Consider the following 28,000-nt stretch of genomic DNA (forward strand, 5'->3'; position numbering starts at 1 on the left):
AATCATGTATGTTCCAAGCCAGACCATCATAAGAAGGCCCAGTTACAGTAAACACCATTGACCTGCAGTTTGGAAGGTGAACATTGACCCTATACCATTGACCTGCAGTTTGGAAGGTGAACATTGAAAGTCCAGGAGATAAAACCTCATGTAGCCTAATTAATATTCCTCTGGTCCAACATTTGAATGCATGCGGGCCGTCTGGGTAGTCTAGATGTAAAAGCACCCGGGTTCAATTCCCGGCAGCGGTATTTCCGTTTGGTCAGACGTTCCTCCAGACACAATTGGCCGTGTCTGCGGGTGGGAAGCCGGTGGGGTATAAGTCCTGGTCACTGTACTGGCGCCTCCGCTGGTCAGTCGGGGCGCCTGTTCGGGAGGAGAGGAACTGGGAGGAATAGCGTGATCCTCCCACGCGCTACGTCCTGCCGGTGAAAAACCCCTCGCTGTCAGGTGAAAAGAAGCGGCACATGTATCGGAGGAAGCATGTGCTAGTCTACAACTCTCCCCAGATCGGTGTGGAGCAACGACTGGGGGTGGAGCAACCAACATGATCTAACAACTGTGGTTTACATTCATGTCCATCTTATCCCGGCTCTTCTTATCCAGAATTAGGCTACAAGACACAAAGAATCTCTCTAGAGGAAGATGAGACTGAAGGGATCTCATAGGTTTGTTTACTGATGTTCACAAGGGATATTTTTACATTTTACATTTTAATTTTTAACAGTTAGAGCTTAGAATTGACTTGGCAGTTGAATTTAAGCATAGCTAATGTCAGTCTCATGGCTATTGGCTCATGATGCTAAGGTTTCATGGTCATGTTGTTTATCGCCATTCTCAGCTAATCTCATATTGTTATTCATGTAAATAAACTTTCACCATGCCAAGGATAAAAGTTTCACCTCCTTTGACCTGGTGTGTGTTTAACCCTGAAAGAGAGAACGACGAGACACAAAGAGAAAGAGAGGGCACAAATGCTTCACTATGCCACAGCTCCAGCTGCACTACGTCCTCTCATCCTCATCATCATCATCTTCATCATGACCATGAATATCATCACCATCGTGTCAGACACAAATCATCACTGTGAAACTGTATGGAGGACGTATATGGTACTGTAGTACTGTAAGTAGGACTATTTTGGTCATGGGTTTCATACACTTTGTTAAAAACATCTCAAACTAAAATATGGGCGGTCCCTGGGACAAAATCTTATCAAATGGGGGTCTGTGCCTGGGTGGTACACAGTGTGTTGTATCTTTAGCTCTATTATTTAATTTTGAGTAAATTCTGTAGAATATCGCAATATATCGCAATATGTATCGCATCCCAATATATCGTGATACAATCGTATCGTGACCCAAGTATCGTGATACGTATCGTATCGTGAGATCCTTGCCAATACCCAGCCCTACTAATTTGGGTCAGTTTAGGGTTCCTTGAGGTGAAAAAGTACGAGCACCACTGGCTTATAGACCATGCACACTAGGGCCTCTTATCTTGTGTAGCCATCTTTGACACGGAGGTGTGGCTACACAAGATTAGGCTCCACCCAGCCCGCCACGCAGCTCGTATTAAAACAAGGTACCGCCCACCACGCCGGTGTATTGGGATGGAAGTAAGAGCTGGAGGTGGATCATGTATGCTGGATTTATGAGTGGCTCCTGACAATTGAGGAAAAAGTCTTGAATGTTATTTTACCGGGTGTGTGACTTAGCCGACAAGCAAGGCAGCATTAAACTGTAGATTTTTGAATGAGGTTATGCCGTTTTGAAGCCTTTGACCGTCGTTATCTTTTTTTTCTTTTTTGTGGGGGGAGCCAGAAGCAGCTAGCATGAGACCAGGGCTTTCCCACAGTATGCTATACCTGCTATACATCGGCAATATGGGCCCGCCCCTTTTTAGAGGGAAAACACAAGCCACTCGTCGTCGTAGACTTCAATTTAAAATAGCGGTACAAAAAGAATCGATAGAAATACAACTGAATTAATTTTGTTTATAAATTACCCAAAGACACCATGACATAATTATTACAACTCGGCCAGCCATAGAATGCACAAGACACATCGAAAATAGCAATTGAATTTGCATTTTATGAATACTTGTAAGCCAGTCTCTAATTCAGCATACACCTACTCCAATAAGAAGCACACATTCCAAATATATTTAAATGTTTTGCCGGTGATTCACACACAGTCCTCACCCCGCAAAATGCACAGTGGAGGGTGGTCGGCAGCACTTCCGGCTCGTAGGGGAGGTCCGGGACGAATTAAGCAGGGGGACGGAATAAGCTTGTCCTCATACTATCTTTGACGAAATTCAGGAAGACGATTTTTTTCCCCCATGTTACACTTCCTGGTAGCTCACTTCCTGTCAAATTTCAGCTCGGCCAGTCAGTGGATGGCGGAGATATCCGCAAAAACGTTGCCTTTTCGTCTTATTTTCGAACGAGAGTAAAATATTGCAAACTGTGTATTTTTCTATTAGCGTGTTGGAATTTATTTATTTAATGCTGCTAACGCTATTCATCTGTTAGACCTATCGGTAGACTACAGCTCAATGATTGTTTTGTGTGTAATGTTAGCATATCCTTTGTGTTAGCTTAGCTTTCATCCAGGGAAACGCACGGGGGACAAATAAAGCACTTTGCTCCAATTGCCTTGACTAGGCTATGCATTTATCTGTGCTTGCAGGACAATGCCTCGCATAAGGAAGAGGACCAAGGATAGAGGGCAAAAAAATGCACACATTCAAATATTTCTTTGGATAAGCCATTTAAGGGGGGTAAAATATTGATCACATCAGCAAAATATATAGATAGAAGTTATAATTATATTAATTTGCAACATATAACATACTAAAATGTATTTCATAATACTTAGTTTCTTAGATGACCAAAAGATGAAGGAATTGTATGTTAATGCCAGAAAAAAATTGTTACCTGGCTGTTTTTGTGCCTTTTTCACAACCGCTACATTAGTCCCCCGCCTGTGCTTTATTTGTCCCTCCACCGTGGGACAAATGAAGCATTGTGCAGCTTCTGGTTGCTGTCTGATGACGTCTGATGTATTGACCCATGGAACGAAACTACGGTTGGTATTGCCAGAGGACGTGTGTAGGTTGCTTACATAAAAATATTGTAACTGAAACAATCTTTACACAATGACAAAAAAAACAAAAGTGCTTCATTCGTCCCGGACCTCCCCACGTGTGAATGGGCTCTTTGTAGGCTATTTAGATTTGGGTTAAATACATGAAATAACGTCTGTGGTTAACACAAGTTTATGAAACAGCAAAGTTTGTGTTTAGCAATGTTCACAAATAACGACCTTATGACTTTGTAAAAAAAAAAAAAAAAAAACGCATTTACCCTTCAAAAGTCATAAAAGTGGTCCTCATTTGTGAAGATTATCTTGCTGAACACAAACTTCACTGTTTCATAAACTTTTGTTAACCACAGACCATGCATTTAACTGAAATCCCCATACAAAAATCCCCTCGCCTTTTCATCCCTGCAGTAGGCCTAGGCTACTCTATGCAGGTTTAAGGCACTTCAGCATTGCCTTCATTTTTCAGGCGCGGAGGTTGCCCCTTGGCTGCAGCGTGTGGGGTCCTCATCACACACTGCATAGCAGCACTCTGCACTCACACGCTGCTGCTGCCTGCCACCAATAAGCTTATCTCTCTCCAGACACACTCACACTTTGACTTATCTTGTCTCCAGACCCGAGGGGAGGACGGCTTGTCGCACACGAGCATAAACATGCTCTGCTCAATACAGCCTATAACCGAATGTAGGGATATAGTTATATATTAGGCTCAAATCCAGTTTGATCGGTCAGCAGGACAGATGTACAGTAAGTAGCCTACTCACCTTAGGTCAGGCTGTCATGTCCTGCAAAGATGCTGCTCTCAGTAACACCAGTCTGTAGCCTATGTGTCCTGTCCTCCCAGTAACAACAGCCTCTGTGCTCCCGGTAACACCAGTATCATGTGTCCTCCCAGTATTATGTCGATGGTAACAACAGCCTCTCTGCTCCCGGTAACACCAGTATCACGTGTCCTCCAGGCTCCAGCTCGCAGTAAACAGCCTAGCTACCGGCTCCGGTGCGTGTCCTCTCCTCCACCAAGAGCATGGTGGTAAGGACATGATGATGATGATGCGGCTGTTCTGCTGGAGGGGGCAGGACCAGAGGAGGAGGGAGGGATCTGCTGCTGCTGCTGCTGCTGCTGCTGCGTGTGTGTGTGTGTGTGTGTGTGTGTGTGTGTGTGTGTGTGTGTGTGTGTGTGTGTGTGTGTGTGTGTGTGTGTGTGTGTGTGTGTGTGTGTGTGTGTGTGTGTGTGTGTGTGTGTGTGTGTGTGTGTGTGTGTGTGTGTGTGTGTGTGTGTGTGTGTGTGTGTGTGTGTGTGTGTGTGTGTGCGCGTGTTCTGCTGAAGGGGGCGGGCCAGAGGCGGAGACAGTTCTGCTCTGCTCTGTGGGCTAACCCACGTTACTACTGCTGCCAGTTTGAGTTTTAACCTCTGTGTGCCCATGGGACAGTGATGAACTCCATGCTCACATAGGCTATAGGCTGTGTGTGTGTGTGTGTGTGTGTGTGTGTGTGTGTGTGTGTGTGTGTGTGTGTGTGTGTGTGTGTGTGTGTGTGTGTGCGTGCGTGCGTGCGTGCGTGCGTGCGTGCGTGCGTGTAGATAGATAGATAGATAGATAGATAGATAGAGAAATAATCCGGAGACAGATTTTTTAATTAGCCTAGGTGATAGCCCTAATTACCTAATGATGTCAGTGATGATGTCATCAGTGATGTCATCCTTCCTGGCTGAGGCTAATACATTCAGTGATGATGTCATCAGTGATGATGTCATCCCACTGATTATCTCAGTGATGTCATAAATCACCGCTGTCATAAGTGATGTCATCAGTGATGTCACTTGAGCAATTGTGCATTGTGACATCACTGATGATCATCAGCATTGTGACATCACTGGTAGCGCGCTCGATTCCTAGTATATAGTGTGTGTGTTATGTTATTACTGTTGTGCATTATTATCACTAGAAATATCGTGTGCTTCCCAGTGCACGCCCCACCGCCTTATTAGTCATGAGATTGTATTCATTTTTATTTTTACTACAGTTATTGTTATTGTTATTATTGCTACTGTGTGCACCCAATCTCTCTCTCTCTCTCTCTCTCTCTCTCTCACTTGGTCAAAGCAGATGGCCGCCCACCTTGAGCAAGGAGTGTTTCCTTTCGCCAAGTGCTCGCTCATGTGTGAGCATTTTTTCAAATGTTGGGTCTAAAATGAAAAGCCCATGACCTGCTCGAGCTATATGAAAAGTGTCTTGATATAACTTTTATGATTTGGCACGATATAATTTATATAGGTAATAGAAAATTGACTTGACTTGGATCGCAGTATTTTTCAAAAGAGCTTATAGTTTAACATCATATATAAAATTTGGTGATTCGTGATTATGTCACATACTGTGTATTGTGCACTTGTGCCAATCAGCCCTAACCCAGCTACCATCACAGACTGTGAAAATCTTATATCAGATTTTTGCTGATTCCTATTTCTATCTCTCTTATCTGGAAGTAATTCCATGCAATATCTCCAACTTTATCATGTTTAGGTGTTATACACCCCTTACCATTTTCCCCCCACAACCCATCCCTGTGTCTCCCCATATGTAGGCCTATAAGGATTTGGGTCATAGGTTTAAGGTAAATAAATAAATAAAACATAAATAAAAAAAAATCACTCGAGCAACTGGACTGCCCAACTGTGATGTCATCAGTGATGTCACTCGAGCAACTGTGATGTATGTATGAGCCGATAGGCTATATGAGCTTTCATCTGTGAATAAGGTCATCTAGTGGTCATGGTCAGTCATTACAACATCCCAATCATCACTCTTCATTTCAAATTCATTGTTGCAAGATAAGAATAACGTGGTTCTTTTAATAAATGAAGTGTAGTTAGGCTAGTGGAAATTAATGATTCATGATCTCACAGAGTTCTGACTAATGTTAGTAATAGTAGGCCTACATGGCCCTCAGATCATAAAGTCTCAAATTAACCTATTTCAGCCTTAAAGAGGACATGAAACATTTCATTTCAATTCAGACAAGACACTGCTTTCAAGTCAAGTCAAGTCCTACCTATCTTTACCTAGCTAGCTACCTAGCTACCTAAATTTGCCTAGCTATACCTACAGATGATGTCACTAGGATGACTGTACACTATATAGAATGTTTTGATGAATCAAAACAACCACAATGCAAGTCAGAAACACAACAGCATGTGCTGTGAGCCTGTTAGAATTCCAAATCGTACCACAAACACTTCAACTTGCCTGTACTCCACTACCCTACTGTAGGCCTACTGTACAGTCAACCGTAGTGACATCATCTAGCAGTGCCCTAGTTGGCGAAAATGTGTGTAAATGTCAGACTTGAAAGCCGTGTCCTGTCTTGTCTGAGGTGAGATGCAAATTAACTCATCATGATCAAATGTTTAGTGTCCTCTTTAAAGTTTCATCTTTCAATTATCTGGAAGGGGAGGGCTGTTCAAACTACGTTTGACTAAGTGTTTTACTTTGAAGATCTTGTCTTCCTAACGTGAAAAAAAAACTGAAAAAAAGATGGTGCTAGAAGGTTCCTGAACAGTGTGGACATTTCTCATTTCTGGAGAGGAGATAGAGAAAACACTGAGGCATGAATTCTCACAGACTCAGACAATAGAGTACCGCAGGAATGAGTCAGACGTAGCAAATCGCCACCATCTTGGTTCGTAAGGGGAAAATTCGATAGGATTTTAGTATGGGGATTTCTATTAAAATGCATGAAATAAGGTAGGCCTATGTGGTTAACACAAGCTTATGGGAGTGGAAATGTGTGTTCAGCAAGATCATCTTCACAGACGAGGACCACCTCGAAACCTCACGTGAGGTTTCGGGAGTAGGCTACAACAATGGCGGAAAGTATGGAGTCCGTGTCACCAATTGACTCTAAAAAGTTAGGCCTATATATTTCATTATTCTGTTCATAGCTATCATTTATTTTAGTAGATGCCAATTGTGGCCTATGGAGCTAGGCTATACCATAATGACCCACTACTTGCTTTTGGTAAGGAAACACCAGCCACGAGAAAACAACCTTACTTCTGGCCACCTGTCATCCATGTTTGTTGCTCTTTCTGACCAACTTGAGCACTTGAATGGTGTCATGTCGTAACTACGAATTCACAACTGGTAAGTGCGAGCTTCCGAGGAGTACGTGAATGCAGCACAATGGACACAGTATCGGGAATGGGAGCACATCACTGTAAATAGTTTGCACTCAAAGATGTCAAAATCCTGTAGGAGGCGGTAATGCAACACTTGGATGCCAACTGCCATAAAAGTCAACAGAAGAAGAAGAAGAAGAAGAAGAAGAAGAAGAAGAAGAAGAAGAAGAAGAAGAAGAAGAAGAAGAAGAAGAAGAAGAAGAAGAAGAAGAAGAAGAAGAAGAAGAAGAAGAAGAAGAAGAAGAAGAAGAAGAAGAAGAAGAAGAAGAAGAGGAGGAGGATAACCTTCAGGGGATAAGCGTTGGATAAACTACTCATTCTGGAGCAGTGGCCATTACAGGCAGTCTCTTTTTGAGTCCTATGCGGAAGTTGCCATACTCTCAAATGGCCAGTGGGGGGCGCAGCTTGTGTAACATCATCCCTGAACGTCCATTCAACTCTATGTGAAACGAGCCAACTTCTCTCTCGGTCTCTGTCTTAAATAAACACTTTACAAATGAGTTTATGGTCTGAAAAAACAATTTCAAGTATTTTTCATGCTCTCAAGGCTCCAGTTTTTTTAATTATAGCCCCATTTCGAGGAAAATAGGCGATATACTTCGGATATTGGGAAACAGTAATACCTCCGCCCGTTAGAGGCAGCAATGTGCCGCAAAGGCATCTAGTCTGCGGAAAGTACACGAATAAGAAAACCTAGCAAAACAAGGCTAGTATGGCTAGCAGATAGCAAGTCATACTTTAGCAAATTATCAGAAAATAGCGCTACTTTATGATATTTTAATAATGTTAGTAGACACACGTAACTGTATAGATGGCATACATGTAACGTGACGCTCATAACATGGCGGACCATTTAACGTTATCTAACGGTATGTAAAGTAGCCTAACGTTAAATGGTCTGTCCATGTTATACAGTAAGCGTCATAAGGTTATATGTTAACGGGACATAACATCACAAGTTTTTGCAGACTTGAATGCTGTTGGTCGTTTGTTCAATTTGCTTTTCTGTATGGTATTGGACATTTAAAAATGATACATACTTGTCTTGAGGCATCCGCCAAGCTCAGCAATTTGTTATCCTTATTTTAAAACATACTTTATCAGATCGATATAACTCAACATAGCCTAAGGTCTTGCACGAATATGTCTACTGGTAAATTAGGCATATATAGATAATCTACCAAGCAACACTTGATACAAATATAGGTAACCATTTCACAGCAGTACAGCCTACCATGGTGGAAAATTAACCATTCTTTAAGTTTGAATGATATCAAAATATATGTTGCATGGTGTAGCCTTTGTTTATGTCGAATTGTTACAGATAACCATATTTCAATAAATATAAATCATTTGTTGATTTGAAGCAGTCGGTTGGTTCTCAATCTTCATTCTTCTTCCTGGTCATTTGGTCGAAGCTGGTTCACTCGACATCAAATATCTTTATATCACATCTTATTAACAACCTGCCTGCTCTGACCAGACAACTATAATGGGCTCGTTCTATGAGATTTGGGGTACATTCGGGTACATGATTTACTTAGCACATAGCCTACACAACAAGGTTCTTTGTTGGCAATGTTTATTGACAAAAACACACTGGCAGATACATACCAAAATGGCTCAAAGTAAATCTATCAAAAGTCTCAAATCTGTCAGCATTTAGCTTATGTTATTGCAATATCTTAGGTAGAACAACTGATGATCAGCAATATTCTCACAGTAATATGCACATGGGAATCAAAACGTAGCATTCATTTTCACAAATAATTTGACCAAGGGACAATGTGCCTCTGTTCTGTTGTGCTGTTCCTGCTCCACCATGGTACTCCGACGGCCATCCCTTGAAGAAACAAACGACACCGTGTTATATTTAATTACTATAACATAACGCCACCAAATTTCAGTTAAAGTAGGCTATAACGGTGCTCACACGTTAGCACACGATGCTAATCGAGCTAGCGTTAGCTTACAAACATGAGCATCACTCAAACAGTCCAACGAGTCCAACATAGCAGAGCACCAAGTGCGCGACCAAATCCACCTCAGTTATCAATTTTAGAGTTTGCCCAGAGATAAGTATAATAGCAGTTTACCTTGTGGAGGCTTAGCAGCAGCTAGCAGGCTGGAGACTCACACCAGGCACAATGCACCAGGATCACACCACACCATGGTCTCTTGGCCAGGCCCCGGACAAGACGGTGGTCGGCTGGCTGGACTCCTACTCGCCCATACCTTCGGACTAAAAGTTATTATATTTGTTGTCCTGGACCATTTCACCACTGCAACCAGCCAGCCAGCGAGCAAGCTAGCAAACAGAAGCGAACAACAAGATGGCAGTCGTTCAAGCCTGTGAGACAAATTCGGAAACTCCCCCGGCAGCCGCTAGGGGCAGACGCCCCCTCCTCCTTCTTCTTCTTCTACTAGTGTTTAACAGCCCTCTCTCCCCGTACTTCCGTGTAAAGTTAATCCATTCAACCAATCAACGATGAGCAGGAAGCGGGAGATTCAAGCCTCATTTTCTGCTATCAAAACCCAATGGGTGACGTCACGCTGGCTTCATCCATTCTATGTACTATCAATGTTCTGGAGTATTTAATATCAACAAGATTAATTAATACAATCTGAGAAAATTGATTGACAAAGAGAATAGATTTTAGTCCACACTCCAGGTCAATGGGTGGCGGTAATGCACCCGAAAGCTGTTTGCCAACCGCCATTAAAACCACAAGAAGAAGAAGAAGAAGGTGGTGACCGGAAATACAAACAAACCGGCTGCTAGCTAGCTTGTGTTTTTCTCCAATTAACGTTAGCTGCTGGAATAGCTACTTTACTTCTGTCTCTGTGGAATCTGTCCACTGACTGATGACACACCGCAGATTGGTTTTCGGGCGATGACCAGATCCGGAGTTGGGATAAAACGACTCGTCTTGGCCTGGAGCTCCAGCTGTACACAGACCAGACAGCTAGCCTAGCTAGCCTCTTCTCCTTAACCCACCCGACTGCTAGCTAGTGGACTGCAGCTTACTCGCTCTTAACACCCTTCACTTCATGTGATGCAGTCGCGGTATGTTTTTTTCTTAATATATATTAGCTAGCTAGTTACTTCATAATGTGACACGCAAAACGCAACTTTATTACCAGTTGATAACAGGACATCAAGTAGACATGAGAGGATAAGGTTAAATGGCAATGGCTAGCTTACTTCCTGTTTGCTATGTTGTCATGTTTGTCTTCGTAACCTAACGTTAGCAAGTAGCTAAACTGTCATATAATGAGATACAGTAGACTTTCATTTGAATGTGACAAGTGTTTGTGTCACATTAGCATTACACCGCTAACGTTGGTTAGCTTCTAGCTGCCTGTCACTCTAGCCTCCTCCAAAATGCACCAAAACACTGCGTCCATGTCTCAAAATCGATATAATTTTACCCAAACCGACACTAGTTTTCTCCCAACAAGAACACTAGTCATAACACATTGAGCTAAAACACTAACAACAGGTAGCCTTACAGTAGACGCAGTATTTCGTACTTGGGTTGACATAGGAAGTGTATAGATTATGTTTTTTTTTCTTTTCTTTTTTTAAAGAAACCTTATTGAAAACACAAACATGCCACAATTTGTCTCTATAACTATATTCGTTTTTCTTTTAGGATTTTGAATATATTTAACATATTTCAATATAGTATTTTTTGATTTAGCAAATTGCTGTCCACTTAAATTTGAACTTCAATTTAGCATGTTTGAAAAGAGTATCTAAACGTTCACAAAAGGGGCTATAGATACAGTTTGCTGGTGTTTGAGAGCTACGGTTGACCACTCCTGGCATACATTGACTATGACACATTTCTGGTAATGACCTCTGAGAGTGTTTTCCTTTATTGATCTTATAGCTGTTCTGTTTTCTGATCTTAGAATGAGAATGCTGATGTTTTTCTTTTAGGTGTTGAACAGTCATGATGGCAGGTTCCCAGTGGGAACTCCCTCCAGAGTTATGTTGTCGGCCCATGGCCTTTGTAGCTTTGACCGGGCTGGATGTGGTCTACAACGCAGTGCACCGAGCCATCTGGGATGCCTTCTGCGCTAACCGCCGGGCCGACAGAGTCCCCATCTCTTTCAAAGTCCTCCCAGGAGACCACGAGTACCCCAAATGTCGCACCAAGGTGAGCAATAGACAGCGAGATCCTCAAGAAGTAATTCACATCAACCTCTCCCAGGGCCCGAAATTAACTTTTTGACCCACCGGCCAGTGGCGGGTAGATGGAAAAAATCTACCCGCCAAGCATATTTCTTACCGGCCAAAAAAAAAAAACGCATTTTTGTGTCACATATATCCATATATATCAATTTTTTTCAGTACATTTCAAGTAGATAAGGTATTACGTTGAAGAATACACACTTAAATAAGAGGGCAGAGTAAAATTTGAAGCAAATTATTTTAATATATTGATTGATGATTGATTAATCAATAGCCTACATGTCAAGTCAATCTTATCAATACATGTCAAGTCAATCTTGAGATTAAATTGTTGCAAAAAAAAAAACAACGCAACTAAAAGTAATAACTGCGACAGTCTCAGTGCAGACAGCGCACAACTTGAGCTACACACCTTTCTCTCCCACTCCACACCTGGCACCTGCGTTAGCTCTCCTGCACTCGTTCTTGGCTCCGCTTCGGCTTTATTGGTGGTAAGCATTTTGATTCATCTCCTCATCATACGAGCTCGGCAACAAGCGCGAGCGATTGATTCATTGATTGATTCGCCCGATGTAGGCTGTCAATTTAGCAGAGATTAAAAGAGCTTCTTACCTCCGCTAAATTGACGACTGCATTCCATTCCCCTCCAGTCATGTTTGGTAGCCTATATGGACGGCAGAGCCAGAATGAAACAGTCTCACAAAGCACTCGTGCCAGCTGCGCAGCAAAACACACATAACTATTATCTCCTCATATATACTGTATCATACGAGTGTCTGCAACAAGTGCGAGCGATTGATTCATTCATTTATTGATTCGCCCGACGTTAGGCTGTCACGCAATTGACACTGCTACGGGAGAGAATGAAACAGCCTCAGGAAGCACTCGTGTTATACTACTGCGCTGAACGCACTAACGTTAAACTAACCTTACGTTTCAGACTGCTCCCTTGTATATTGTGGCTGGGATCAGCGCTCCGCAGCACACTCCCAGCGTTTAACAGTGGGAAAAATACGCTAGGTGGACACAGGCCGGCTACACACAGTTTTAATATTACATGACGACTATTTTGCGACCCGCCACGTGGCGGACAGATGCCAAATCTAACACGCCAAAGCAAAAATATGCCCGCCATTGGCGGGTGGCAGGCTCTAATTTCGGGCCCTGACCTCTCCCAATTGATTGCTATCATTTGAAAATGTTATTAACATTTTCAAAATCACACTGATTGGCCACAGCGGGGCACTAGAAGTACAGGTCAAAATTAACAAGGTAACAGTATTGTAAACATGTCCTCCACAAATGACACAGTTTCTCTCTGGTCAGTAATTTGGAAAATGCATGCTGAGATGCATAATTTCCTCAAGTTTGACTAAATTTCAATAAGCAGTGTCTGATGGCACATTCAATTTGTATTGGGAACTAGGAATTATCTCATTTGAATAAACAGTATTTACTACAACTTTCACTACTGTTGAAGTGCGGAGCTGCCATCTTGGGGGATGAAATCTGAGGTCAGGTGACGTCACAGGGCGGCGTTCCTGTCTTTGACCTGGGAAAATTCCTAGTTCCCATTACAAATGGAGTGTGCATGAGATATTTTGTGTATTGAATGTTTGGTGGATGAGCGAATGAACAGAAGGAAACAATTTCATAATTGGGACCAGAAATAATCACACATCCTCCTATAAGTTAAAATTACATGCAATTTGGTGAACATATCAGCTGTTCTTCCTTTACAAATGTGCCTCCAGGACCATCACTGTATAATTGCGGATTGAGTTTGTTGAAAGACAGTTTTCTCCCTTTTTTTGCAGTCAAACAATCAACCTTCCTAGGGTGCCACACATGCAAAAAATAAAATACTAGCAGACCATACTTAGATTTCCATTCAGGTTTTGCACAAATTCTAACCGAACTTTGAAAAGTCAACAATCCCAAAATTAGAATCAGACTGTACAAGCTGCCAGCTGTGCAGAACACAGAGGTAACTGAGGTAACTCTGCGTCATTATTATTTCACAAAACATGTTTTTAGAATAACCTCTCTATCAACAGACAAACAAATCTGCCTCAAGGGGACGTAAAACCTTTTTGCAGTATTTGCTGATTTTTTCTTTTCTTTTTGAAATTTGGAGTTTCCATTCAGCTTATTAGTTAGGTTGATGACAGGTTCGTGTTGGAAAAGGAAAAAATAATCTGCACACTGTTTTTGAAGCTCCCAAGGGGAGTTTTTAATTACAAAGATACAACGTTTCGACCCTCACGGGTCTTCATCGGGCAGTAGGAGGTTGGTGTTGGAACCTGCAAAGCATTTCTGCGTGTCGCACATTCACCATTGCCCAGCTGGCTACCAGCTGGCTGCAGAAAGAAGACCAAGGAAAGTCCTCATTATAGTAATAATCAGTCAGTCAAGAGAAAATGTCAGTCAGCAGAAAAGCCCTCTTTGTACTCTAGTAATAATCAGTCAATCAAAAGAAACGATAGCCACAGTAGGCTACTGAGCTACTGAGCACATATGGGGCGGCTGTAGCTCAGGAGGTAGAGCGGGTCATCCACTAATCGCTTTGGATAAAAGAGGTCGGTGGTTCGTTTCCCGCCTCCTCCAGTCTGCATGTCGAAGTGTCCTTGGGCAAGATACTGAACCCCAAATTGCTCCCGTTGGTGTGCCAGCACCCTGCGTGGTAACCTGCCGCCATCGGTGTGTGAATGGGTGAATGTACCTACTGACTGTAAAGAGCTTTGGATAAAAGCGCTATATAAATGCAGGCCATTTACCATTTACCACACGTCAGTGCTGCTGTATGTTGTACAATGTAGACATTGGTGTGAGAGTCTCTATACTGTCGTTTGTCTCTCCCTCTCCAGCGGACCTCGTATGAGTGGTACATCCCTAAAGGCATCCTGAAGACAGGCTGGATGAACAAACACCTGAACCTGGTGCCGGCTCTGGTGGTTCTGTTCTATGAGCTGGACTGGGACGACCCAACGTGGAAGGAGAAACAGTCTGAGTGCGCCACTAAAGTGGAGATTGTCAGGTAGGTGTGTGTGTGTGTGTGTGTGTGTCTGTGTGTGTCTGTCTGTCTGTCTGTCTGTCTGTCTGTCTGTCTGTCTGTGTCTCCATCAGTGAGTCAGGCCTATGTTCTACTTGCTTTAAGTCCCTCAATTCAGAAAGCAGATTTTCTTCATATCAAATCTTGAAAATGGTTTGTAATGATTGTGTTACATCCAAGCTCTTATCCACAACAACTTAGAGTAAGTGACCATGTTGGGGGTAAATGAACAACAATAACATGTTGCACTTTAATATCTGTGCAATATCTGATACCTGATTGTTTATACATGTACCTTATTTATACGTAGTTTATTTATCCATATAATTTATATATATATTAGGGATGTCACAATATATCGTCCCACGATATATCGCGATATCAAAACGTGACAATATGTATCGTTGTGATGAAATCTCATATCGTGAGAAAAAGAAGCTGAACATGGTGGCACTGATCTGCATCTGATTGCATGCTCACTCTCATTTTCATTGCTTTGTTTGAACAGACGAGGGACGTTACAGACACGGAGGATGAAAATGGTGAAATTACTCAAATTAGAGGGGAGGATGCCCCCTCAACTTACAAATCGATCGCAAAAAAATATTGTTAAAATATTGTATCGTATCGTGAACTGAGTGTATTGTGACACCTCTAATATCTATATATACACACACCCTAGGAATTCATATTCATCATACATACAGTAGATACATTACTTTCATATACACATATTCAAAATAGATGCTTTTTCATACACTTATTATTATTGCATTGTATATAGTAGTTAATGTAAATGTTTAATTATCCTTTGTTTGTTATTCTTGTTTGTGTTAGACTGAGCATACATTTTTCTTTTGTGTGTGAGTACATTAAGAGTTAAGCGAACCGGAGCCAATTTCCTTGTATGTGCAGTTGTGCACATACTTGGCCACTAAAGCTGATTCTGATTCTGATTCTTCTAATAAAGACACTTGAACAGTAGGGGTGGGACAAAAAAAGTTGACGTTTATTTATGTTTGTAGTTGAAACAAAAACATAAATACTGTAGGCTACATGAATGGAAATGTTTGATCATTAATATCTACTTTTAGAAATTATATAGGTAGGTAGGTTATATAGGTTTTCTTGTTTTAATAATAATAATAAAAAGACTTAATGTGTAACTTTTCCTCCGTGGTATCGAAAATGGTATGAGTGAGTGAACTCTGAGAGAGTTCATGTCAATTCTGCTAATAAATACATAATACCTGCTTCTTGCCTTTTAGGGGTATTTTTTTCTCTTCAGTTACACAGGTATCGTGATGTATCGTCTTCCAATATATCGATTATCGCAGTATCGCAGTATTGCTGTATCGTGATAATATCGTTATCGAGGGCCAAGTATCGTGACGATATCGTATCGTGAGCTACTCAGCGATTCCCACCCCTATTGAACAGTCTAATAATGGTGCAAACACACCGGACGCTGAAGTGACACGGAGCGTCTGGCAGTGCACGCAGTTTCATTTCTGCGCCCTTGTTAACAGATCAGACCGGTCACACCTCGCGGCCTGCAGCGACAGTCTCCAAATGGGGAAATAAGATCCGTGTGCATACTGCAGCATGTCCAGCCCTGTGAAGGCTACATTCAGCCCTGTGAAGGCTACATTCAGCCCTGTGAAGGCTACATTCAGCCCTGTGAAGGCTACATTCAGCCCTGTGAAGGCTACATTCAGCCCTGCGAAGGCTACATTCAGCCCTGTGAAGGCTACATGCAGCCCTGTGAAGGCTACATTCAGCCCTGTGAAGGCTACATTCAGCCCTGTGAAGGCTACATTCAGCCCTGTGAAGGCTACATTCAGCCCTGTGAAGGCTACATTCAGCCCTGTGAAGGCTACATGCAGCCCTGTGAAGGCTACATTCAGCCCTGTGAAGGCTACATGCAGCCCTGTGAAGGCTACATTCAGCCCTGTGAAGGCTACATGCAGCCCTGTGAAGGCTACATTCAGCCCTGTGAAGGCTACATGCAGCCCTGTGAAGGCTACATTCAGCCCTGTGAAGGCTACATTCAGCCCTGTGAAGGCTACATTCAGCCCTGTGAAGGCTACATTCAGCCCTGTGAAGGCTACATTCAGCCCTGTGAAGGCTACATTCAGCCCTGTGAAGGCTACATGCAGCCCTGTGAAGGCTACATTCAGCCCTGTGAAGGCTACATGCAGCCCTGTGAAGGCTACATGCAGCCCTGCGAAGGCTACATCTAGCCCTGTGAAGGCTACATCTAGCCCTGTGAAGGCTACATTCAGCCCTGTGAAGGCTACATTCAGCCCTGTGAAGGCTACATTCAGCCCTGTGAAGGCTACATTCAGCCCTGTGAAGGCTACATTCAGCCCTGTGAAGGCTACATTCAGCCCTGTGAAGGCTACATTCAGCCCTGTGAAGGGTACATGCAGCCCTGTGAAGGCTACATTCAGCCCTGTGAAGGCTACATTCAGCCAAGTGAATGAGCTGAGCAAGCTGGAGGGAAAGTTCATCAAAGTTAGTGAGCAGGGGAGATGGTCTGCTGAATAACTTGTTAGGAATAACTTCTTGGAAACAGGCTGGGTTCCTTGGGTTTCTCTGTTAATAGATCCACCATTCTGCAGCACAAAGTCCATGAAGTTCAGTCTTCCAGAAAATCCTTCCACCATTGCATAACTGGTATTTTAGTATGCTGTCGCCAAAACGTTTTGCTGTTCAACAAGCAGTTGAACAGCAACAGTTTTGGAGGCATTCATTTAGTTTGACAGTTATTGAGAGTTGAGTTGATTTGAGTTCAGTTGTGCACCAGTGATGTCATTTGTGCACTGCACACATGACATCACTTTGGATATTTGTGATCATGTGCAGCAGGTACAGGTAACTGCCAAACTAAAGCACCAACAGGGTTCTGTCTACACAGGTAACAGCCAAACTAAAGCACCAACAGGCATCTGTCTACACAGGTAACAGCCAAACTAAAGCACCAACAGGGTTCTGTCTACACAGGTAACAGCCAAACTAAAGCACCAACAGGGTTCTGTCTACACAGGTAACAGCCAAACTAAAGCACCAACTAAAGCACCAACAGGGTTGTGTCTACACAGGTAACAGCCAAACTAAAGCACCAACAGGCATCTGTCTACACAGGTAACTGCCAAACTAAAGCACCAACAGGCATCTGTCTACACAGGTAACTGCCAAACTAAAGCACCAACAGGGTTCTGGTTACACAGGTAACAGCTAAACTAAAGCACCAACTAAAGCACCAACAGGCATCTGTCTACACAGGTAACAGCCAAACTAAAGCACCAACAGGCATCTGTCTACACAGGTAACAGCCAAACTAAAGCACCAACAGGGTTCTGTCTACACAGGTAACAGCCAAACTAAAGCACCAACAGGGTTCTGTCTACACAGGTAACAGCCAAACTAAAGCACCAACAGGGTTGTGTCTACACAGGTAACAGCCAAACTAAAGCACCAACAGGGTTCTGTCTACACAGGTAACAGCCAAACTAAAGCACCAACAGGGTTCTGTCTACACAGGTAACAGCCAAACTAAAGCACCAACAGGGTTCTGTCTACACAGGTAACAGCCAAACTAAAGCACCAACAGGGTTCTGTCTACACAGGTAACTGCCAAACTAAAGCACCAACAGGGTTCTGTCTACACAGGTAACTGCCAAACTAAAGCACCAACAGGCGTCTGTCTACACAGGTAACAGCCAAACTAAAGCACCAACAGGGTTGTGTCTACACAGGTAACTGCCAAACTAAAGCACCAACAGGGTTGTGTCTACACAGGTAACAGCCAAACTAAAGCACCAACAGGGTTGTGTCTACACAGGTAACAGCCAAACTAAAGCACCAACAGGGTTGTGTCTACACAGGTAACAGCCAAACTAAAGCACCAACAGGGTTCTGTTTACACAGGTAACAGCCAAACTAGGACAATATAATAACTAGGACAAATTAAAGCACCAACTGCCACAAGCTGCCAGAACGGTTTTACTGCACATTTTCCATGCAATTAAGTGTTTTTTTTAGGTGTAATAAGGGTTTTATTTAGTGTAAACTAAACTGGCTATTAGCCCACTCTGTTAAAGTCCCTGGAAACCAGAAATATTTCTTTATTATTTAGCATTTTGAGTTCATCACATCACAGGATCCTATGTTAATAAGCCACCAGCCGAATTTGAACGATGATGAACGTCGCAAAGTATATAAATTTAGGTTTGACAGCCATGGCAAAACTCATGAGATTTCATTATTTTTTAGAGTGTATTTTCTCCCGCGGACTGTGTGGGCGTGTCCAGTCTACAGCAGGGAAATTTCTGTCTCTCGGAGAGCGCGAGAGAGAGGGGGGGAGGGAAACGGAGAAAGAGAGAAAGAGAGATGAGTGCACACACCGTGTGTGTGTGTGTGTGTGTGTGTGTGTGTGTTCGCGCGTTGCTCCGCGGCTCTGAGAGGAAGAGATCTCTGTCCGTTCTTTGCCCCCACAGCGTGTCTGTCTCCCACTCTGTGTGCTCTCTCTCTCTCTCTCTCTCTCTCTCTCTCTCTCTCTCTCTCTCTCTCTCTCTCTCTCTCTCTCTCTCTCTCCTCTCTCTCTCTCTCTCCTCTCTCTCTCTCTCTCTCGGGACTAGTGAGAGAGAGAGAGAGAGAGAGAGAGAGAACAGCATAGCGCTCGACACAGCCTGGTGACTCGAAGTTACTCACACACACACACACACACACAGTAGGGCGAGTTGCGCGCGTGTACAAAGGTTATATAGAGCTTATGACGTCATAAGCTCCTGCATTTTAGCACCTCACGCACTGCTCTCTTCAATGAGGAAGTACTTTGTAGAATCTTGTAGAAAAGTGTCGATTTTAAGGCTTTGGGTTGAAAGTAATGTATAATAATTTCTGAGGCAGACAGTTACTAACATAAGACCCTAAATAACATACCGTAGTTAGAACGTTTTTGTGGATTTTGGTTTCCAGGGACTTTAAGTTGTTTTCAGTAGAACGTCTTACTCACCCTTTAAATTCCCATTTGCAGTCAACTGAATCAGAGTTGCTTGTCTGTTATTTCTTACAACAGCTGTATGGCTGCTGTACACTTATGGTCACTGGAAGCATCTTTAGAATTGTAACATCTGTATTGTGTCTCTGTTCTTAGGACCAGTCTTCAGGGACGGAACACCAAGGTGGCTGTGGTGTTAATCCAGAAGAAAACCCCTCTGCCTCCAGGTAAACCCACAATCAATCACATGTGTGGGACGTGTCAACGCTGGCCACTAGTCCACATTACATCACATGGAGACAGTTAGCTTGTAGTCCACATCACATGGGGACAGTTAGCTTGTAGTCCACATCACATGGGGACAGTAGCTTGTAGTCCACATCACATGGGGACAGTAGCTTGTAGTCCACATCACATGGGGACAGTAGCTTGTAGTCCACATCACATGGGGACAGTAGCTTGTAGTCCACATCACATGGGGACAGTAGCTTGTAGTCCACATCACATGGGGACAGTAGCTTGTAGTCCACATCACATGGGGACAGTAGCTTGTAGTCCACATCACATCACATGGGGATAGTTAGCTTGTAGTCCACATCACATGGGGACAGTTAGCTTGTAGTCCACATCACATGGGGACAGTAGCTTGTAGTCCACATCACATGGGGACAGTAGCTTGTAGTCCACATCACATGGGGACAGTTAGCTTGTAGTCCACATCACATGGGGACAGTTAGCTTGTAGTCCACATCACATGGGGACAGTAGCTTGTAGTCCAAAGGAATACAACCTCACACCTTTCACTTCACTTTGTACCTAAATACTCTCAGGGTTACCGTTATGGTCTTGAGTTTCTACCAGCCGTCATTTGGAGGATCAATTTGAATCTGAAAACTTTGTCAGCTGGTAAAACAATCAAAGTAGCTTGTTACATTTGGGACACTGTCGCTACTGCAGCAAAATAAATAAATAAAATAAAAATCCTGTCCTGGCATTGCTTTTCCCTGCATTACTGTACTGTGGCATTTACTACCAACACTAGTTCTGGAAGGAAGGCAGCAACATGGCGGCATCCATAGTGCAACCTGAGCAAAGGTGTCTATTATACATAGTCGGGTTTCCATCCACCTGTTTTTATGCAAAATGTCAATTTGCACATAAAAAAACTGAATGGAAAACGCTGCCAAATTCGCAAAAACCTCCAAATATCGCAAAAAAGTTTTCACGCTTGAAGGAGGCGGAAAAGTCGGATGTATCGATAAAAGGAAAATGTGATAAGTGCAGTGGAAACAGATGAAGCGATATTCTGTTGTCTCTATTGAAAAACCAGGCAGTTTGCCTTGATCACTGCAAAATATGACGTGCTGTGTAGCCTACACACAATAGGGCTACACACGGTAAATCATGGTAAATACGCAGCACAATACACGCCGTGGTAAACAGAAGAAGACTGGGATATTAACTTTAAGGCGACTCACTTCTAGAATTGAATGAAATTGCATTCACTCAGCCTTCTATCGCTGCTCCGTGGATTATAATGTTATGCTTTCCGAATTGCACCTGGTAATCCAGAAATTGCGTTTTATGGTACCTTTGTCTACTTGTAGATCATCAATAAACCTTAAATGAATAACGTCAGATGTGTTTAATAGAGCTGTATATCGGGTCTAGCAGCTGATCAGCAGCTCAGACAGCCTCAAACACCAGGTGATTGACAGCTCTATAATTCGTCTAATAGCAGCGGATGGAAACGCGCATTATTTCGCATTTTCTTTTGCCGACTTTCTGAAAATTCGATTCAAATTTGCATGGAAACCCAACTTATGACTGTGGGTCCTGTTACCAAGTAGGGCATTCACGACTACTGCATTTGAGTAGTCATCGACTAACAGTAGTCAACTACTAGTCGACCAGTCACAGGAAATATAATCATACTTTTTTCACCCAATAAAAATGTCAACTTTGCTCAGTCAACTATGATGCGCAGTGTCGACTAGTGCTTTTGATAGTGGACTAGTGAGCCGACTAGTCTGTGTCCCTATTACCTAAACCTGATCATCATGAACCTGTTGTGTGCGCAGGAGAGGACTTGGTGGCATCAGAGAGAGCAGCATCTCTCTGTAATGCCTGTGATCTGTCTGGAAAGAGCCTCTTCGTCCTGCCACACACTGACCACCTGGTGGGCTATATTATCAGGTAGGAGCTATTCACTCACTGACCACCTGGTGGGCTATATTATCAGGTAGGAGCTATTCACACACTGACCACCTGGTGGGCTATATTATCAGGTAGGTATTCATGTAAAGATGACGTCAGCTTTACACCCTACCTTTACAATCAAATGCAGGTTGAGCCACAGCTCATGTAAGTTGACTCTGCCTGGTGATGTTCTAGGTTGGAGAACGCCTTCTATGAACACTCTCAGACATACTACTACACTGAGATCCGCAGAGTCAAGTCACACAAAGAGTTCCTCAACAAGACCACACACCAGGTAGGAACACACACAGACACAGACACACACACACACACACACACACACACACACACACACACACACACACAAGGGAGAAACGATAACCGGTTTTAATGATAACTGTGATAAAATTCCTTACGATAACCGTACGCTTTGAAAAACATGGTAAATACTGTCCATCATCAACCAAAGTTGGCAACCGTCTCCCAGACGCAGACGCGCAGCCTTGGAGAAATGATTTCAGTGTATTAGTACTTTTTGAAAAATTTCAGCACATTTGAACTAGGGCTGTGAATCTTCACTGGCCTCACGATTCGATTCGATTACCATTCAGAGGGCTACGATTCGATTATAAAACGATTATCGATGCGTCTCGATGCATCTTCAATCGAGGCATCACTTTTTTTCCCCAATACATGATTTATTTTTTCTCACTTTATTTTTTCTCACTGTGTGGCTACTTTTAAAATAAAAGTGCATTTGGAATTGCATTGTATTATGATCCATAATTAAAATAAACAAATGCATGTACTTCCATTATATTTTATTCGATTATTATTATTATTATTATTTCTTTTTTTTTAATAATACATTTTTGACATTTGGGAATCGATGCAGAATCGTGCACGTCCGCATCTTATTATCGATTATTTTTGACACCCCTGATTTTAACAATACCGTGATAATACTGATAACTCTGATAATTTTGGTCACTATAATCATGATGTGAAATTTTCATATCGTTTCATCTCTATCACACACACACACAGACTTCAGTGTCTGTGTTATGCTTAAGCCAAATATATATTAGACAGTATATATTAGACAGATGTTTAGGATTGCTTTGATCATAATTGCACTTGTATATCTCCTTCAAACCTGTACATGTAAATTTGTCAACAAAGACGTATCTTTCATTTGATGCATTATTTTCACTAGGTCCTATTCTCGTTAATGCGATATCTCAGGAACGCCTTTAAGGAATTTCTTCAAATTTGGCACTTAATGTCCACTTGGACTCATTAGATTTTAGGGTCAAAATTCAAGGTCACTGTGACCTCAGGTCCGTCCCATTTGAACACGATATCTCAGGAGCGCCTTGAGAGAATTCCATGACACCTGGCATAAACGTCTGCTTGGACTCAAAGATGAACTGATTACACTTTGGTGGTCAAAGGTCACTGTGACCTCACAAATACAGTTTTTGTTCATAACTCAAGAATTCATACCCTAATTATGACCACATTTCACACACATGTCTAATAGGATAAAATTATGAAGGGATGACATTTTATATCTAAAAGTTCAAAAGTCAGATTCACTGGGAGGGACATCATAATGTTTTGCTTCTCACTGTAGCTGTGAAAACCATCTAGGGTCGTTCTACACAAAACGGTGCAAGCGCTGACACTTAGTTTTTGCAGACAGCAAAATCATTTAAGTTGACCTAAGTTAAGAATCACATTAATTATATTGATTTGGACCTCAAGATACTTGTATGAGTCCACCCTCTTCACTTCCTCTCCGTGGATGACAGCAGGACAGGGGGTGTGTCCTCCCGTTCCTCTGGTAGCTCATTGGATTAGCTTATATTGAGCTTCAGGTGATTGGTCGTTGCACCATGTAATGAAGCTCTCTCTCAGTCCTCTGTTCTCCTCTGTAAAAAAAGAGTCTCTAAGTGAAGACAGCATGTTTCTCACTGGAATCATACATATACAGTATATAGTCATAATTAGGGATGGGTACCGTTCACATTTGAACCGATACCGGTACGGTACCGGTACCTGGAATTCGGTACGGTACCCAAAACGGTACCATTTTCGGTACTTTACACACTCTATTAACAAAAAAATTACAGTTGTAAAAAAAAAAAAAAGTCCAAACTTCTCAATTTCAACATTGTTCTTTATTTAGCACATTATTTATTTAGCACCAGACAAAATAAAACTCCTCCCTACAATACCTCCCTACCTCTCCCCTCCCAAACCAAGAGTTGTAGCAGCAAGGTTAGTTTAGTGGGGTTGGGGAAATAGTACTTGATGTCCAACACAGCTTCCAGCAGGGCCTGGTCTTCATCTTCAAAGAGCTCCCCAAGTGCTGAAAGTTTCTTCTGTTTATTGAGTGGTATCTGAAAATAAAAAAAGGCATCGTGATTCATCAAGCATTATTTGTGTTATCAATAGAAAGAAGTGTCAGTGCTATGCACATCTTAATAGAAATGACAATTGATTGTTAGTAACATAGCTTAGGCTACACTATGAATAACACACCCATTATCACTCGTCATTATGCAAAATAATAATTTACCTGAACCATATCCACCGCTGAGAAGAGGGTGAATCGTGTCCTCCTGTGCGGCTGTCACTGGCACATGGTTACCTAGCAATGAAAGCAAGAGTGCAACGTTAAAAAACACGTCTCACGGTCGGTGATACGAGCTGATGATAATTATTATAGAACGTTAACAACGCTAAGCTATAAAGCTAACTCAGCCAAGAAGACAGTGAAAAGCCCTGTTATCTAACAACCACAACGGCAGTGAAACAACTTATCCAGCTAACGCTAGCAAATTAAATAACGTTACCTGATGTTGTAGAAGTCGATGCCTCTCTCAAGTTCCGTCATCATCCTCCTGCAAGACTTCAGCTAACGTTACAGCTGACGAGCTGAGGAGGTGGCTAACGTTAGCTGCCGTGCGGTGTCTGCTTCATTCACTCAGGTTATCTAACACGTTACAGTCTTCAGCATTTAGCTAAATACATCTTGTGTTTGACCATGCTTCCTCAAGTTTGAGGTGTTTCCCTAGTCAGCTTTGCAATTCACATCACAAATGTTGCAACCAGTGTTGTCTGAGTCTATCTTGGTAAAGTGTAGCCACAGCTTTCGGCTGGCCCTGTTTTGCTTTCAGGATCTTCAGGTAGAGTGACGTATTGACGTAACGCGCTCTCCCGTGTTGCCTTACCCACTCTCTTTCTATTACTCAGTTGCGTTCAAGTACCGAAATTTGGTACCGTTCGTTTATATGTGAACTGGTACGGGGCAGTACCGACGTATTTCGGTCGGTGCCTGTAAAAGTACCGAGTTCGGTACCCATCCCTAGTCATAATATAGTCATAGCTTAGCTTGACGTGACCTCACATCTTCACTCTACGTATCAGTCTGGACCCACCCACAGAGATTTCAGTGGGTGGGACTACTTGCCAGACAACTCCTTCAGCCAATCAGTTTCGCCAAATCCAGTCATAGAGGCGGCCCTGGGCCCAGTTACATTCTAATTTGTGGAAATTGCTGTGGGCGGGTAGAAGTCCACGCCAGACTGATCCGTGGAGCCAAACTGATTTATTTTTTTACCTTTATTTATTCAGAGGGATCTCACTGAATGTGAGATCCTGTGATCAGGATGGTTTTACCAGGCGATCACAAAACAACAACACGTCATAAATACCTTTTGAGTCAATTCTTTCAAAGTCTTCATGACATTATTTGATGTGTCAGACATGGATGTAAACTGCAACTTGACTTGTTGGTGGAGGCATATAACTTAAATCACATGAGCATAATAACTGTGGTTTTCTAGGTACCTGCCATGTTTGTTCTGATGCTGTGTTCTCTCTGTGTGTAGCTGCTGTTTGTCAGACACCAGTTTAAGATCGCCTTCTTCAGTGAACTCAAGCAGGACACGCAGAACGCTCTCAAGTAAGTCTCAACCCATCCACCCACAATGGATACGAAGGCCACTTCCTCCTTCTTCTTCTTGTTGTTTTTTTTAAGCAGTGTGGCCAGCTGTCAAGCAAAAAACGAAAAAGTAATTGTCGACTATTTGGTTATTTGGTCGATATTTTTAGTTGGATTTTTACCTCCGCCAAGGAGATCATGTTTTCGGTGGCATTTGTCTGTCTGTCTGTTAGCAGGATGAGTGAAAAACTGTGATTTTCATGAAACTTGGTGGAAGGATGTAGCACGGTGGTATGGTATGGTATGGCAGCACGGGCCAAGGAAGAAAGAAACCATTACATTTCAGCGCCGATTCCATCAAGGAAGGGGGCGGGGCCAGGCTACAGAAAAGGGACCGCACCTCGCGATAGGAAACTTGCGTAAAATAAGCAGACTGGACTCTTTTGGCTTTGGCCTTCCATCACAATTCATCATCTCATTTCTTTATCAACAAAAGCTCTTCTCCCTCAAGTGAGTGGGGGGAAAAATCAGTGTTAGGAAATCTGATTGAAATTTGACCTGTGAATTGTGTCAATACTCCGTGTGCAGTTCAGGAAAAGAGTTGTTATTATTATAATTTTTATTAATTCATTAATTTATTAATTTATTTTCATCTTTTGTAGGAAAAAAATCAAAATAAATCCCATCCCTAGGCTTGTGGCTTTTGCTCATTGCGCTCCCTCTGTGTGTGTGTGTGTGTGTGTGTGTGTGTGTGTGTGTGTGTGTGTGTGTGCGCTGTGTGCTGTGTGCTGTGTGCTGTGCGGACACACAGGTATTACAGAACAGCATACAGTCTTGTCCATGAGCTGAGAGCCCACGAGACCAACATCTTGGAGATCAAAACAATGGCTGGATTTATCAACTATAAGGTATGTTTCACACGGTCTATAAGGTATGTTTCACACGGTCTATAAGGTATGTTTCACACGGTCTATAAGGTATGTTTCATAGGGTCGATAAGATAAGATAAGATAAACTTTATTGTCACTTCATCGTACAAGTATCACAAGCGAAATTCTGCTTGGTTCGCTCTCAGAGTCGGAGAGCAAAACCGGGTCGCCATTGAACAGCGCCAGCAATTTGGATTGGACAAAGCATTTAAATGAAATACACTCAGAATTCACATTATTACTAATTTGAAGAGTAATAAAGGCACACTTCAATATTATACAATACAAATACATTTGTTGTAAGTGTACAGGATTACCAGCAAAGACAACCCACACCACGACACCAAGGAGGCTGCCATTTCAGCGCCAGCTTGGTTTGTGGGAGGGAAGGGGGGGGGGGGGTTGCGAAAGCGGGGGGAAGTTGCTGAAGGCGGGGGGTGGGCTTTAGGGGAGGGGGGCGGGAGGGGGGTGGGGTTTGGGGGAGTGAGTGCGTGACCATGTGTGTTGGCCTATGACTGGAGTCCTTAGGGTCCATGTGTGTATATGTGTGTGTGTAAGTCTGAGCCCCCTCCTGGCTGAAACACAGCGGTGGCTGTAGAGATGGCCTCGGTTTTTCCAGGAAACAGGAAATAAGAGGCCAAGCCCAGACACCGGCAGTTCAGTGACACATGTATTTAGTATGGATTCATTTAGGCTACTTCTATGTCCGCTGATCCACCACACTCAGTGTTTTCTTTGTGCCACTTTGAGTGAGGGGGAACTATTGGAATGGCAAAACAGCTCAAGGGGTACATAAGAACGCACTGTATAAAGCATCAGAATTTAAAGTCTGACTTCTGAATGGGCTGACTCAGTGTTTTTTGCTTGAGGCTATATTAACAACTTTACATAAGCCAAAGTACATACGCAGTCTGCAGTTATTGCCCCTGTATTTCACCCCCCTCCCCCTCTCTCTCCCCCCCTCTCTCTCTCTCTCTCTCTCTCTCTGTCTGTCTGTAGATCTGTCGTCTGTGCTTCCAGCACAACACCCCTCTGGACGCCATCGCCCAGTTCAGGAAGCACATTGACCTGTGTAAGAAGAAGATCGGCAGTGCAGAGCTAGCCTTCGAGCACACGGCCTGGATGTCCAAACAGTAAGACACACACGTCGTCTGTCAACCCAGAGAACACGCACACACACACACACAAACACACACACCAAGAGAAAGTTAGTGTCGCAGTAGTTTCAAACTTCCAGAAGTAGTGCTAACATAAAATACTGCATTATGATTTCACTCACAAAGTAAAAATATGTTAATAATTTTGCACTGTGGTCTTTTGGATCTTATGTTTAAGCAATATATCACGAGAGCAAGTGTGTTGTGGTGAATATATC

The 28,000-nt window shown here is 42.8% G+C and overlaps 1 protein-coding gene and 1 long non-coding RNA gene across 2 annotated transcripts; one reads left to right on the plus strand and one right to left on the minus strand.

The window, feature by feature from the left end:
• Window positions 1-10,042: 10,042 nt before the first annotated feature.
• Window positions 10,043-27,762, plus strand: LOC310790801 (trafficking protein particle complex subunit 11-like; the record flags this gene model as incomplete). Its single annotated transcript, XM_083652514.1, has 9 exons — window positions 10,043-10,354; window positions 11,234-11,453; window positions 14,356-14,525; window positions 19,702-19,772; window positions 21,627-21,741; window positions 21,940-22,039; window positions 25,644-25,717; window positions 26,508-26,604; window positions 27,625-27,762. Exons 2-9 carry the CDS (start codon window positions 11,247-11,249, stop codon window positions 27,760-27,762), a joined length of 972 nt encoding a protein of 323 aa, XP_083508640.1. The 5' UTR covers window positions 10,043-10,354; window positions 11,234-11,246.
• On the minus strand, window positions 24,016-24,917 carry LOC310790366. Its single transcript, XR_014553374.1, has 3 exons — window positions 24,606-24,917; window positions 24,329-24,400; window positions 24,016-24,149 (listed from the first exon to the last, which is right to left on the minus strand). It is a non-coding gene; the product is annotated as an uncharacterized lncRNA (long non-coding RNA).
• Window positions 27,763-28,000: the final 238 nt, after the last annotated feature.

The sequence above is a fragment of the Poromitra crassiceps genome (assembly GCF_964638095.1).
Source record: "Poromitra crassiceps genome assembly, chromosome: 15".
NCBI lineage: Eukaryota > Metazoa > Chordata > Actinopteri > Beryciformes > Melamphaidae > Poromitra > Poromitra crassiceps.